Source organism: Toxotes jaculatrix, chromosome 4, assembly GCF_017976425.1.
Source record: "Toxotes jaculatrix isolate fToxJac2 chromosome 4, fToxJac2.pri, whole genome shotgun sequence".
Taxonomy (NCBI): Eukaryota; Metazoa; Chordata; class Actinopteri; family Toxotidae; genus Toxotes; species Toxotes jaculatrix.
This window is the reverse complement of record NC_054397.1, coordinates 30,815,433-30,831,025: the sequence shown is the minus strand read 5'-3', so window position 1 is coordinate 30,831,025 and position 15,593 is coordinate 30,815,433. Positions and strand designations below refer to the sequence as shown.

Genomic DNA, 15,593 nt, shown 5'->3' with positions numbered 1-15,593 from the left:
CTTGTGAGGTATGAAAGGATTTGTAAGACTGTGTCAGAAACAGGTTGATGCTCTGAGCTTAGAACAGAGTGTAGTGCCATCTTGTGCTGAAATAAATATCCTGCTAATAAGCTGGGACTTGACAACTGCCACACAAAGGATCCCTGGTTTGAGTCACAGTCACTGAGGCGTGGACGTCACTGGCTGTAGTCATGCCAAGGTTGTCTAAGGCGTGTGGCCAGTGGCTCTCACTGCGGGAGGAGCTGCTGGAACTGGGCTGGCAGTTTGATCCTCAGCTCCTCCTGTCCACATGCAGAAGTGGCAAGCACTGCCATCAGTGTGTGTGTGTGAGTGTGTATTTGAATGGGTAAACAAGAGCCAAATATAAAGCCCTTTGGATATAAGCACTATGTAAATGACAGGCAACATATAGAATATCAAATAGTGTGAGTAGCAGACAGTCTAAAATAGTGTATTAGCAATTTACTGTACATGAAAATAAGTGCAGGTGTAAAGATACAAGTTGATGCAGTGAGATTTTCATCTTTGCTTTAAGGTCATTGTGATGACAGTGTGTGGTTTTATGATGCTATAAATCATTGATAACAGACTTCTATCAAATATTATCAGACATTGAGATTGTGAATGAGGAACAAGCCACAATTTAGTAAATACATTTTATTGATGTCATATTTAAATGGAGACATGAGACTAATCTATACCAGTGTGAGAATCTGGACCTTGAGAGAGAAATAAAGAGACAATACAAAAGGAGGGGAATGGCAAAACAGAGTCAAAAGCTTCACAGCCACATTCAGCTGGGGTCTGGTTTGTCCGTCACATTCACCGTCTTCTCAGTCTGCAGGTATTTCTACAAGAGGAAAAAAGGAAAAACACTCTTTGTGAACACACGTGGACGTTTTATCACTTGTATCACAGTAAGTGTGAAAATGGAGCAGAATAAAAGAGGGAGAAACTGCAACAAATAACCATGAGCTGCCTACCTTTAGGTTCTCGTAGTGTTTGATGGTTTTGCAGTGGTTGATCTCAGCTTCTTTGGTTCCGCTGAAGAATGGATTACATACTGTACAGAAGAAAGCGGTCTTTGGGACTAAGAACTCCATACCTGAGGACACACACACACGAGAGTGACTGTGGAAATACACATGTAAAGAAAACAGTGATGAACAGTCACGGTGAATAAATAGTGTCATACCAACTGGATTGCTGGGGTCAAAAGGGGGGAGGGAGTAGCCCGTGCTCATGGGTGTTTTCGTCTGTAATGTCTTCTTCATACTCTCCTCTTCTCCGTTTGTTTGGTCTTTGGACGTCCAGGTGGTCTTGCCGGTCAGAGGGATACAAGCAGAGCTCCCCTGGCAAATTTTGACTTAAAGTTACTTTTATTCAAGCATCAAGTGTTTTCTTGATTGGAAATGACACAGGTGTCTCCCAGAAGATAATCAGACAATGTACAAGAGGCATCATTGTGGAAAAAAATATTTCTCACCTTTTATTTACATTTAAAAGTAACTTTAAGTCCAAATTTGCCAGGGGTATGAATAATTTCGGGCTTGACTGTATGTCTAAATGAATAATGAGCAAGCACTGCCAATCAATTACAGACCTCAGACGACTCAAGGTATGTAGTGATGACTTTTGTCTGTGTGTTGGCCTTGGGGTGCGGCTTGCGGGAGAAGAACAGAGGGTTGTTCTGGATGATGCACGGAAACGTCTGGAAGCGTTTGTAAACAGAGAATGACATGGCTGCAGTCGCCATCTCACAAATGACCTAAGCAGGAAGAGGCACAACATCACATCAACAGCATGTTACATGTCTTTACAGATAAAGAGAAAGACATGATTTGGAGAAAATGTGATTTGGATTTTCAGCCCAGGACAGAGCTGTGTGTGAGGACATGGATATTCAGGACAGGGGTGGCTGAGGATCTCATGGATTAGCATGTCTGCAGCTGCACAGACAAACAGCACTCACCATGTTGTTGAGCACGAGGGTCTTGATGACGGTACCAAAGCGTGGCACCAGTTTTTGGAGCTCAGAGGAGCCAGAAGGCATGTTGGGGACATTACTGATCACCAAGAGCCTGCTCCAGCCCACTGGAACAGTACTCTCCTGGAGGACACAAAAGGACATACAATCACTGATTAGCCAGCGGATAACTACTGGATCAAGGTTCACAGAAGACTAACGCAGAAGATATACAGAAGACATATTCATTACCATCAGTAAATGAGGGTTTCTGCAAGATTACTATACCCATGAAAAATACTGTTTCCTTACTTTAATGTACTTTTTCTAAGAAAAACTAGTTGTAAAGTTACAGCAAACGTCACGTTTTACAGGACTGTCTCTGTTTATCTCTAAAATGTAGGACAGGGACAACTGAACACTTACTGCTGCAGTTTGACAGTAAGACCCTTCAGCCTGATTTAGGTTTATTACTTTAAAGAGCTTAGTGTAAATGTACATTTGGATCATCTACACTTGTCCCTGGTGTATTTACAGCAAAGTTTATTAACGTGCACTGTCCTTGTTACATCAAGCAATAAATAAGATGAAGTGCATAGAAATATCTAATGGTAGAAATACTCACTAATGGCTCCACTGATCCCATCAGCAGATTGTAGAGAGCCACCTGTGTAAAGAGGTTTTTTAGTGTAGACTGTCCACAAAGCAGTCCCACTGAGCCTGTGATAGTAGTTTAAGCTATGACAGAAGCAGCTTGCATGGCTACATGTATTACTGGTGTCCAGGTGTTTTCTCCTCTCCTCCTGGTGTGATCACACCAACCTTTCCCATTTGTTTTGCCAGGATGAGGTCCGAGGGCGTGTCAAAGGGCTGGATCAGCTTGATGATGTCACTCTCTGAGCAGCTGCTCTCAGGAAGTCCTGTGATCAACACCATGCCTTTCTGTAGGAGACATTACAGAACAAGTGAATTTAACAGACATTTAGCTGAACATTTCCAAACATAAAATTCTGTTTTCAGACTGATGAGGGGGGAAATGACCTGAAAGGATTTTAGTATCAGGCTGAAACACAAGAAAATGTGATGGAAGTGAAGGAAACTGTACCTCATCAGACGTCTTGTGTTCAGCCTCAGCTCCTGCAGTGGGGAGTAGGAGGGGAAGATGCTACACTCAGTATGTTTTCATACACATCACAACTACAAGCCAGCAAAAGCAAGACATCACAAACCAGACTACATGTGACTAAGCTACAGTTTATTTCATGTGATCAAGTATAGTTAACATACTGTGATTTTAACTAAATATACTGAGTACTTCTTGACAGTGATAGATGTGGATATATTAGCACTGACTGCCTGCAGACTAGCAGTGGCAGTTTTTTGTTGTCCTACCTGAGTCTTCCCCGGTTGAGTGAACAACAAATGGGGTTAAAGGGGAAGAACAGTGATGATAACTGTGGCAGACCTGTTGTTGGCATCAGGAGACTGCACTCCTTCAGGTTTCTAAAGGAAATCAAACAGAAATGAGACTTCAAACATCAAAAAATAATAATCATTAAAAAAAAAAAAGGAATTGCTCCACTCAGCATTTTTGTGGAAGCTTTATGTTTTCTATGATTAAAAGGGTTTAAAGTGAACATGCCTTCAGTGCCACGTGTGTGTGTTTTCCACATGGTACCTTGGCTGTTGAAGCAGTGATTTTCTGGTCTCTGATGGAGAGATTTGTGGAGTTAGCCAGTGCCTGAGCCTTCACCATGCATACAGATGCCTGCAGCAAGGGAGGGAGACAAAGTGATGACGTGGGACAGACAGAAACCACGATGACGTTGTGCAAAGTAGAAGCAGGAAACCTGCACAGGCTAAAATATACACAGCCACTGTTTTGTTGACTGAAGAGTGACAGATGAACAGGCCAATTCTATTCTTTCTTGTAAAACACACTTAGAAAAAATGTTAATTCTGCACATTTTAATATAACAAAACAGAAAATAAGCATCCTCTGTTTTCAAGAAATGGACTGATTACTGAAACATGTTCTTTCTTTTTGCCTGTAATATTCACAACATGAGCAAACTGCAACACTGACAACACTTCGTTTTTCTTTTTTTACTATTATCTGTTTGAAACTGCTCTGGAACATCAAATCTAAAAGTGAAATTTCTTGTACAACACATGAACATGTAGATACTCTTAGACGTACCTTCTGTCATTGGCTCTTCTCGCTCTCTTCTTCTGAGCACGGCATGAGGATCACGTTGTTGATCTTGCCAAAGGACCCGACCAAGTCAGTAACTTCCTGCTCCGAGGCGTAGTTTGGAATGCCTGTCAGATAAAGCAGACCATCTGCAACAGACGAGCCCAGAGAGGCTGGAGTGGCTGTTTTCTTCTTCTTCTTGGCTGGAGAAGAAGTGTGTAGACATAGTTAGCTGTGGCTGAGCTTGGTCCTAAACAGTGGAATTCTGTGACAAGCTTTACACAACTAAAGAGAAAAACAGCCACTGTGTCAGCCGCCTTGTTACTTGCTGTCTCAGCCATCTTAGTTCCAGTCTTCATCCCGCTCTTGACAGTTGTGATGTTGGACTGTCCACGTTTGGAGCTGTGAGCCGCCTTAGAGGAGGGTGGATGTTGGCTGGTGTCAGTGGAGTCATGGTGTGGACGCTTCCCACCGATGCCAGAGGAACCCCCTGTGGACACAGCACGAAGCAAAGGGAGGAGGGAAAGCAAAGAAAGCTCCACATCACTCTGTGATGATCTCAGGTAAACAACAGGTAAAGTGTGATTTTAGCTGAGCACAGACAAACTCTCTTCCCCATTAGCAGATGACTTTAAAAGAGTTTCCAGAGTCAGACTCTGAACATACATCAGTCTGTAAAGAACAAAGCTACACACTGACTAACCTGATGATTCCTTGTCCTTCCTCTCAGGCCGGTGCTCTCTGGAGGAGGAGGAGGAGGTTGGGTGTGAGCGAGAGGGACTGTGTGAGCCGGAGTTGTAACAGAGTTGTACACTGTCCCACTTTGTAGACGCTGTGCCTGCTCTCTAGCCTGTGGTCTACCTGTGTAAAGGTGGAAGCGAGGGAGATGGTGAGGGGAGTAGAGCTTCCTATGTGGCCTGTGGGGATGGGGGCCCACCCTGTGTTTGTTGTGAGGAGGACTTGGGGTGGGAGAACCTGAGAGGCTCCGAGACACGGAATGGGATAGAGAGCGATCCTTGGGATCCCACACAGCTCGGCTGCCATGGTCTGCTCTGACTGAATAACATATTGAGTGACAGACATAACCAGTGAAATGACAGAGTAAAGTTGTGTCAAGTGGCAGCTTAAACAGCAGCATTTGAATGGATGTGCATTTTTCTTGTGTGGCCTCATTTGAAATGTTTTAGAGCAGCCTACTGACAGGAGTGATTCCTCCCCAGCTCATGCTCACAGCTAAAAACAGATTATTGGAAACAGAAGAACAAGAGTCCAGCTGACCTTGGCAGACTTGGTTTCCAGTCAGGGTACCTTCAGAGACACACAAACATCTGTTAGCATGTCATCAAACATCTTACTCCTAAACCTGTATTAAGAAGGAATTAGAAAATTCAACTGTACGTATCAATACAAAGCTGCACTTTTCAAAATGTGCAATAAACAGTGAGTTAAATAATATTCAATGCAATGTGAAATGGTCACTTGTAGCACGAGGGCCACTCAGAATGAGCTCCTTACTCTGCAGCTCCATTCACATTTAGCCTTTTTCTACAGCCTGCACATCAGTGACATGTTTGACTCTCAGCAATTACACCAGTTTCCCTGGTCCAGATCTTTGCTCACTCACTGATTCCTCTGCCAACAAAGCTAAATGTTCTGATGTACATTTATTAGCGTTTGACTGATTTTTTAATGGCAAAAGCCTTGGTTTAATGCATTTAAACATACTATTCTGCCCTCACAAGAATGCAGCTGACTTCATAACATGGAGAATCCCATTGACAGGTTAGGGCATTAGCATGGGTCGCACACATACGCAGCCTCCTCCCAAAAGTTGCTGCACTGACTGCAAATCCTGACATTTTAGTCATCTCTGAGTCTTGGCTTAAGAAATCCAGCCCCAACTCTGCTGTTTCCATCCCTGGCTACAATATTTTTGGTCAGGACAGAAGTTCCAAGGGTGTGGGGGTCGCTGTCTATTGTACGGATAACTTGCAGTGTGCTGTGATTTCCTCTAAATCTGTGGCCAAACAGTTGGAGATGATTGTTGTACAAATCTCTCACTGTTGCTGGTTGTTACAGGCCGCCCTCTGCCCTTGCCTGTGCTCTGCCTGCTCCAAGTGAGCTGATTGCCCCTCACACCTCCTCTGAATTTCTCCTGCTAGGGGACTTGAATTGGGATGTGCTTGACCCTCCATCTTCTGTGCAGTTACAGCTGGATGCACTAAACCTGTCCCAGATTGTGCGGGCCCCTACCAGATACAATACCAAGACTATGGAATGTGGCACATTCATTAATTGATGTTACACTCACCAACAGGCCAGATAGGTATACATGTGGAGTTTTTTGTCAAAGCTTCAGTGACCATTATAATGTAGCTTGATTGTTTTCAAACACCTTCAGAAAAACTTTAATGAAGAGACTTTTTTATATGACCTGACACAAGTTGAATGGCACAGAATTGGTCTTCTCCCTGATGTGGAAGTCGCCTGGACATACTTTAAAACTTTGTTGGGTGCCATCTTGAACAAACATGCTCCTCTCAAAAGAATGAGGATAAAAAAGCATCTCAGTCCCTGGTTCAGTTCTGATCTGTCGGAGCTTACTGACCATAAACAGCACCTATGGCTTAAAGCAAATTCTTCTAATGAAACATCAGGCTGGCAGACATACAGGGCAATAAGAAACAGATGTACTCAGTCAGTCAGACACGCAAGATCCAGCTTTTTCAAACAGCAACTCATTTGTAATCGCTCTGACCCCCAAAATTTCTGGAACACTGTCAAATCAATAGAAAAGAAAAATATGTCGTCCCATTTGCCCACTTTTATTATACTCGGTAAAGTTAAGCATTGACATTACTAGTAAAATATATGGAAAGTGATTGGCTGAAAATCTTGAAGTCAGCTGAACTAAAAGTGTTAAGTTGTTGTAAGAAAAAGAGACATTTTGAAGGGGACATAAAAACAGTTTATTTGTTCTCTAAGAAGAAGAAATTGTGTCCAATTCATTAACATGAACAGCAGATATGAATGTGCACAAGTCTAACTGTGTAATGTGCAAGTGTAATGCAGACATTTGAGACAGCAACAGCTAAAACCTGCTGAGAACATTGTGAGTGAATTCTTAGAGGATGAGTCTAACTGTACTGGAGACTGAGTTCCAATGTAGTAAATTTGGAGGTAACTGGCTATATAGCCTAATGCTGCTATATGGCCACAATGGTGTCAGCATGAAGAGAGAGGGAAGAAGAAGGGCTGAAAGAAAAGGTGTTGACATTTCTCCTTGTGAACAGCAAAGTATTTAGCAGCCTGTTTGAGAAGAAAGAGCAATGAGGCTGGCTCCAGCAAAAAAAGGGGTGACCAAGGGGACACCTTTCCAGTACTGAGCAAACCTAACATGAGACATTCTATTGACATTGTGAAGACAATGAGTCAGTGCAAGAGAAGATTTTTGGGGGGAGGGAGTGTATTTTTGCTTTTAGGGTCTTGTGTCCAAGTGACAGAAGCACTCTTTGAATAAAGTCAAAGGTGTTGTCGTGTTGTTGAGGGTATTCCAAGTTGAGGGCGTAAATAAGTGGAAAGAGAAGGCACATGGCATGTGTAAGATTTTTAAGGCCATCCATCAGCACTGTTCCCTCCAAAATGATTGCAGTACCTGAAGCCTGTAGGTGCAGTGAGTCAGGAGAGTCCAGACTGTGTTGAGGAATCAGTGTCAGGATCCCGATTGAGGTGTGGGACATGTGTGGGTCATCATAGTCCTAAGAAGAATAAGAGCAAGCACAATTACATGTTAGTTATGACCTTGCCTATCTATGGTTCTTTGTCACTGCAACATGTGGGCAGACTGATGACAGGGTATACAGAGCAATCCTTAAGTTCAATTTAATACCTTTTAATAGCTTTTTTACTACCTTTGGATTTTTTTAAAACCATCAGGACACTGAGTTGCAAGTGTTAATCAGCGACCTTATTAACATTGACTTAGATTTTGACATATATAAGACTATAGACAACAGAATAGATTTAGAGACTGACTGATGTTGTTGACTGTAAGTTCTACATACTGTAGACACTGTATATCCTGCACTTTCTGCTTTAGCACTTGTGGTTAGATGCTAAACTGCATTTGGTTACCTTGTCCTTGTACATGTGTAATGACAATAAAGTTGAATGTAATGACATTTATTTGACTTCCCTACTACAGAGCTGAGCCAGTCCTTAAACGCTGGCTCTTCCACCCAGATGTCAGAAAAGCTGCATTTGCCCATGACAGCGACGATGGTTGTCCGGACGTTGAAGATTTTGCCAGAAGTAAACGTGAGCCAGCCAGTTGACTGTCCAGTTGAGCTGAGCGCGCAAAGTGTTTGAGATGTGGTACAAGCACTGAATATGACATCAGCATTAAACATACAAAGCTGAGAGTTCAGGATTGAGGCGAGGATCTTTGATTATGTGCCCAGAAATGCTAAAGCCCACATTTAAAGGAACTAACAGGAAGTTTAGCAGATAGAATTTCAATGGGAATAGGACACCTCATAGTCTGAAAAAATAATAAAATAATATAATAATATAATAAAAATAATAGCTCTAAAAGACATTTAACACTTTTAACGGCCTTAAATTTGTCAATTTTGATTTATCAGCTTTTAATACTTTTTCAAACCCTGCGGACACCCTGGATGAGTAAACTAGCAACTTAGATGGGAAAGTTGAGAACAATGTTGTGTTTAAGTACTTGTCAAAGTTTATTTGGTCATAGGAAATATTAGCACAAGAAATAAAGGTGTAAAGGTGAACAAATACATGTCTGAGTAAGTGAAATTTGTGGGTTTTTTTCCTTGAAGGAATTTGAGTTTCATTTGGGGTGACTCTAGTTGCAATTGAACCAAAGTATATAGAAGTAAAAAGGGCCTGCTCAGGAATAGACGATCAGTGCATGAAGTAATGCACTGATCGTCTATTAGTCATGTGGTCATCCACATTTCCTCTGACCTCTCGTGGGCTGTGAACACTTCACACCTGGTGAAAAAGGCCCAAGAACGGCTCTTCTTTCTCAGGAAGCTGAAGCGGACTGGACTCTCTTCTCAGCTGCTGGCAAACTTTTACAGGTCCACAATCGAAAGCGTCCTGTGCCTCAGTGTGACAGTGTGGTATGGCAGCTGCACAGGAACATTAAAACAATCACCAACAGACTCAGGGACAGCTTCTTCCCTAGAGCTCTAAAAGCAACAGCCCCACCGCAGTGAAAACAAATCCCATCCCCATACAGGACCCTCACACATGCCCCCACCCCCACCCCTGCTGATGCTGACAACCACACAGAACACAAACACAGCATTCCATACACTGGACTTGCACTAAGCTGCACTTTATTACTTACTTTACTTTGTGTTTATCTTTTCATAAGTGTTCTTTTTTAAGTATTTGTGTTATTTATTTATATGTGTGCCTTAAAGCCGGGAGTCTGCAAAATTTCGTTATGTTCGCATAATGACAATAAAGACTCTTGAATATGTTTTTATTTTTGTATAGCTATTTTTCTAATGTATCTAGTGTAAAATCTATTAGTCATGTGGTCATCCACATTTCCTCTGACCTCTCGTGGGCTGTGAACACTTCACACCTGGTGAAAAAGGCCCAAGAACGGCTCTTCTTTCTCAGGAAGCTGAAGCGGACTGGACTCTCTTCTCAGCTGCTGGCAAACTTTTACAGGTCCACAATCGAAAGCGTCCTGTGCCTCAGTGTGACAGTGTGGTATGGCAGCTGCACAGGAACATTAAAACAATCACCAACAGACTCAGGGACAGCTTCTTCCCTAGAGCTCTAAAAGCAACAGCCCCACCGCAGTGAAAACAAATCCCATCCCCATACAGGACCCTCACACATGCCCCCACCCCCACCCCTGCTGATGCTGACAACCACACAGAACACAAACACAGCATTCCATACACTGGACTTGCACTAAGCTGCACTTTATTACTTACTTTACTTTGTGTTTATCTTTTCATAAGTGTTCTTTTTTAAGTATTTGTGTTATTTATTTATATGTGTGCCTTAAAGCCGGGAGTCTGCAAAATTTCGTTATGTTCGCATAATGACAATAAAGACTCTTGAATATGTTTTTATTTTTGTATAGCTATTTTTCTAATGTATCTAGTATAATACTGTGGGCCTAGGGAGCACGGAAATTTCAAAACCTATGTATGACCTGGACATATGGTTTTGACAATAAAGTTGACTTTGAAGGGCTAACGTCGTTACTAGTGATGGGACGATGATACCTCAAGGAGTGTATTGACACACTAAACAAACTGTGTCTGCACTGTATTGATACTGTGTTGGTCACCCAATAGTGACCCCTGCAGTAGTTATAAAATCATTGCAGGTAAAGAAATTCCTTGTTCGTGTAAATGCTAAAACTGAGTTGGTATGTAAAATATAGCAAATTAGAGTAAAAAATTCAGAGTTACAATTTTTTAACTTATGTGCACATTTGTCAACTTAACTGTTAAATCATATGAAATAAAAGACAAAAAAGTGATTAGTTCATGAATTTTTATTGAGAAACAAAAGTTAGATATGCCTCCATATTCATAGACGTCCACATATCAGCTGTTAAAGTAACAGCAACGGCACTCTGGAGGTCCTTTTTGGTTTTCTCCTTTTCCTCCTCATATCTCTGGCTCACCAAGTCCTTGATGGTCTGAAAATAACCATACAAATACTGTTACACCAATAAAATATAGTTATATAGTTAGTACAAACATATAATAAAAATTCTTAAACATACCTTCCTGCTTGGTAGAGCATACGAGGGTAGAATAAGCTTCAGGAGCTCCCTGAATCCCTCATTTTCAACAAAGCTGAGTGGCTGACAGTCTTTGATGATCATATTGACCACTGCCTCATCCACTGCTTGCTTGTTAGGAACTGCAAGCCAAAAGGAACTATTTTGTCAAAAGCTTAATAAAAGGACTGTAATTTTTACAAACAATATCAAATAGACATAAGACGACGTGGTGGTGTAGTGGTTAGCACTGTCGCCTCACAGCAAGAGGGTTGGAGGTTCGATACCAGGCCTGGAGCCTGTCTGTTTGCATGCATGTTTTTTTTTAGCACAATTTTTAGAGAGACTTTAAACATACCTGGGGTACTCTCACGAGTATCTGCCAATTCTTCATTGCCATGCCGAGCTCTATAATGCCTCAGCATTGATGAAGTGCTCTTATTGATATAAGATAGCTCTGTAGAGCAGAGCCGACACTTCACCTACAATAACATAAAAAGTTAATTTATCTGAAAACAATTCAAACCTCTTACCAGAACATTGCATTCACTTGTTAAAAAAATAGACACCCTCTCATGATTACGAGATCCGGATCTCATAATTACATGATAACATGAATAAAGCAACTCTAAGGCTCTTTAACTGACTATCATATGTATCACAGGTCATTCACTTGATAAACTGATAAAGTGAGTGCAATGCGCCACCGTAAAAAATAGTATATAAAGGAGAAAAAGATTTACCTTGTTTGGCGTCACGAGATCAAAATTATTCCACACCGGGGAAAACTTCCTAGAACGATCCATGATCAAGCAAAACTCCATCCGACAAACCCACGACATGTTGATACAGTTTGTTTCCTGATAAACACACTTTGGCGCGGCACATCCAAACGATACAGTTCCTGTATCGGTCACGTGATTCTTTCTTAAAGCAATACACGCACCGATACGAGGTTTCCCTCTTGAGCTCTCGGCACAGTGCTGATGCACCAGTGTCGCTCGTCCCATCACTACCACAGAGGTTAACGTGTAGATAGCGCGTTAGCTAGCGCTAACGTCGTTAGCGCTTTCTCTAAACTTAACATTAAAGATTTACTGCAGCATCAATGGCTGTAGCTCTTGATTTAGCAACTGTTAAGAAGCACAATACGTTTGCTGAAATTCTTTGAGTTATCCTAAAAGTTAGAATGAAGGAGTAGTTTTACAAGATTTATGTGAAGGGCTAGCGCTAGCTTACACACGTTGATGTAATGAGCACTTGTAACGACTAGTGATGGGACGAGCGACACTGGTGCATCAGCACTGTGCCGAGAGCTCAAGAGGGAAACCTCGTATCGGTGCGTGTATTGCTTTAAGAAAGAATCACGTGACCGATACAGGAACTGTATCGTTTGGATGTGCCGCGCCAAAGTGTGTTTATCAGGAAACAAACTGTATCAACATGTCGTGGGTTTGTCGGATGGAGTTTTGCTTGATCATGGATCGTTCTAGGAAGTTTTCCCCGGTGTGGAATAATTTTGATCTCGTGACGCCAAACAAGGTAAATCTTTTTCTCCTTTATATACTATTTTTTACGGTGGCGCATTGCACTCACTTTATCAGTTTATCAAGTGAATGACCTGTGATACATATGATAGTCAGTTAAAGAGCCTTAGAGTTGCTTTATTCATGTTATCATGTAATTATGAGATCCGGATCTCGTAATCATGAGAGGGTGTCTATTTTTTTAACAAGTGAATGCAATGTTCTGGTAAGAGGTTTGAATTGTTTTCAGATAAATTAACTTTTTATGTTATTGTAGGTGAAGTGTCGGCTCTGCTCTACAGAGCTATCTTATATCAATAAGAGCACTTCATCAATGCTGAGGCATTATAGAGCTCGGCATGGCAATGAAGAATTGGCAGATACTCGTGAGAGTACCCCAGGTATGTTTAAAGTCTCTCTAAAAATTGTGCTAAAAAAAAACATGCATGCAAACAGACAGGCTCCAGGCCTGGTATCGAACCTCCAACCCTCTTGCTGTGAGGCGACAGTGCTAACCACTACACCACCACGTCGTCTTATGTCTATTTGATATTGTTTGTAAAAATTACAGTCCTTTTATTAAGCTTTTGACAAAATAGTTCCTTTTGGCTTGCAGTTCCTAACAAGCAAGCAGTGGATGAGGCAGTGGTCAATATGATCATCAAAGACTGTCAGCCACTCAGCTTTGTTGAAAATGAGGGATTCAGGGAGCTCCTGAAGCTTATTCTACCCTCGTATGCTCTACCAAGCAGGAAGGTATGTTTAAGAATTTTTATTATATGTTTGTACTAACTATATAACTATATTTTATTGGTGTAACAGTATTTGTATGGTTATTTTCAGACCATCAAGGACTTGGTGAGCCAGAGATATGAGGAGGAAAAGGAGAAAACCAAAAAGGACCTCCAGAGTGCCGTTGCTGTTACTTTAACAGCTGATATGTGGACGTCTATGAATATGGAGGCATATCTAACTTTTGTTTCTCAATAAAAATTCATGAACTAATCACTTTTTTGTCTTTTATTTCATATGATTTAACAGTTAAGTTGACAAATGTGCACATAAGTTAAAAAATTGTAACTCTGAATTTTTTACTCTAATTTGCTATATTTTACATACCAACTCAGTTTTAGCATTTACACGAACAAGGAATTTCTTTACCTGCAATGATTTTATAACTACTGCAGGGGTCACTATTGGGTGACCAACACAGTATCAATACAGTGCAGACACAGTTTGTTTAGTGTGTCAATACACTCCTTGAGGTATCATCGTCCCATCACTACTCTGTGGGGTCTGTTCGGACCGACTCCCTACAAAATAAATAAATAAATAAAAAGGCAGTGTCATTTCAGCTTGCTTAGGAGTATTTGAATTGGCAATCTGAAGACATACGGTTAGCCTGAAACCTTTCGCCGATAGATGAGGCATACGGCATAAGACCTAAGGAACTTACTAAATAAAAAGCCGATAAAATCTTCCAGTTTGCAGCAACTTACCTTAACGTGACAGAGCCAGAAGCTTTCTTCCCGCTTTCAACGTGCTTGCAGCCATTACCGAGCACGTCTTCACGGGGGAATGCGCATGTCACACAGCCAAGTGCTGCCACCTAGTGTCGGGCATAGGTGTCAGGTTGTGAGGACGGCTCTTCATCACTCATACTTTCTCAGGCTTATGACTTTAATTACTTTACTCCCTAAAAAGTTTTATTAACTAAGTGTAACATAGCAGAGTCAGCAAAGTAAGCACACATCAGTTAAGATCACTTCTTATTTTAAGCTATATTAGCAATTCCATTTTACAGTGTTCATACCTACGCTCTTTGCTCAATATTCAGAACTCTAGTCTCAGTCTTGGCTCCAGCAGCTTCATTAACCTCGTCATTCCAAAAGCCTGCACCTCCTTTGGTTGCTTCTCTTTTCAATTTTCTGCCACAAACCTCCATGATCCATCCATGATCCTTGTACTTGTTTTTAGTCATTTGCCATGAACCTCACTGTATATATATGCACATATTACACTGTCATTTTGATTGATATGTATTGAATTTGTACTGTGATCATTTGTCTTATCTACTGGATTGTGTCTGTGGCCAGACTGTCACTGCAAATGAAAACTGGATTTACCTGGATAAATGAAGCTAAAATAAAATCCTACTATATATGCTACTGTATATATGTATGTGTGTGTATTTTTAACACTTGTGGCAATTCATCAGTTTATTCCATTCTTTCATACACCCTTCTGTTGATGTTGATGGTTAACACAATTCTTGAAATGAATCCACTTTTTAATGTGCAATAAAGGTATTTATGAAGCTCTTGCTCTGTTTGTTGCTGTTTCTTTTTCATACCTTATCTGGTTTGCACTCTAAAAAAACAAAATAAAACACATTCAAATTCATCACTTCATTCCATTCTTTTATACACTTTTCTGCTGATATTGACAGTTGATACAATTGTTGAAATGAATACAGTTTTTAATGTGCAATAAAGGTATTTATGAAGCTCTTGCTCTGAGTTTGTTGATGGTTTTTTTCATAACTTATCTTCATTCTGTTGGCACAGATGGTTGAGTTTTCAGAGTCACATTTTGAATAAGACTCAAGGAAAAACATTTTAGCTGAGACATGGTGGATCACAATGAATCACATGTAGCATCTTGTCAGGACAGGTGCATGAATGTGAGCTTCAGCTGTGGATGATCATGTATGAAGCTACAGTATTAAATGAAGTCATACATGACAAATGTTCAAATCAAAGTGTAGAGCTGCACTTGATCATTTTTATTCTTTACACTGCCTTTGGAATGCTTTTGAATTTTTCAACAATCCGACTGATGTATCAGAACACCCCTACACTTGCTGGGATTTTCACTCGCAACAGTTTGTAGAGTTTAACTGAATGTAGTCAAAAGCAAAAAGCATCCAGTGAGCAGCAGCTCAGAGGAGGTGTGGCTCATGACGTCACCATCTCACCTGCCTTTGATCCCCAGGCAACGGCTCTGGCGTCACTACGGCGGCAGCCAGATGATATAAATGAGGAGCCTTCCTTCACTGACTCAACGTTTCTGAGGAGGTAGGGACACCTCTGGTGGCGGTGCGTCGCCGGTGTCTCAGGC

At 41.2% G+C, this 15,593-nt stretch overlaps 2 protein-coding genes across 2 annotated transcripts; one reads left to right on the top strand and one right to left on the bottom strand.

The window, feature by feature from the left end:
* Nucleotides 1-10,716: 10,716 nt before the first annotated feature.
* Nucleotides 10,717-11,949, bottom strand: LOC121181125 (zinc finger BED domain-containing protein 4-like). Its single transcript, XM_041036937.1, has 4 exons — nucleotides 11,691-11,949; nucleotides 11,306-11,429; nucleotides 10,951-11,090; nucleotides 10,717-10,863 (listed from the first exon to the last, which is right to left on the bottom strand). The coding sequence occupies exons 1-4, from the start codon at nucleotides 11,787-11,789 to the stop codon at nucleotides 10,717-10,719; spliced, it is 510 nt and encodes a 169-aa protein (XP_040892871.1). The 5' UTR covers nucleotides 11,790-11,949.
* Nucleotides 11,950-12,230: 281 nt separating this feature from the next.
* Nucleotides 12,231-13,463, top strand: LOC121181127 (zinc finger BED domain-containing protein 4-like). Its single transcript, XM_041036939.1, has 4 exons — nucleotides 12,231-12,489; nucleotides 12,751-12,874; nucleotides 13,090-13,229; nucleotides 13,317-13,463. Exons 1-4 carry the CDS (start codon nucleotides 12,391-12,393, stop codon nucleotides 13,461-13,463), a joined length of 510 nt encoding a protein of 169 aa, XP_040892873.1. The 5' UTR covers nucleotides 12,231-12,390.
* Nucleotides 13,464-15,593: the final 2,130 nt, after the last annotated feature.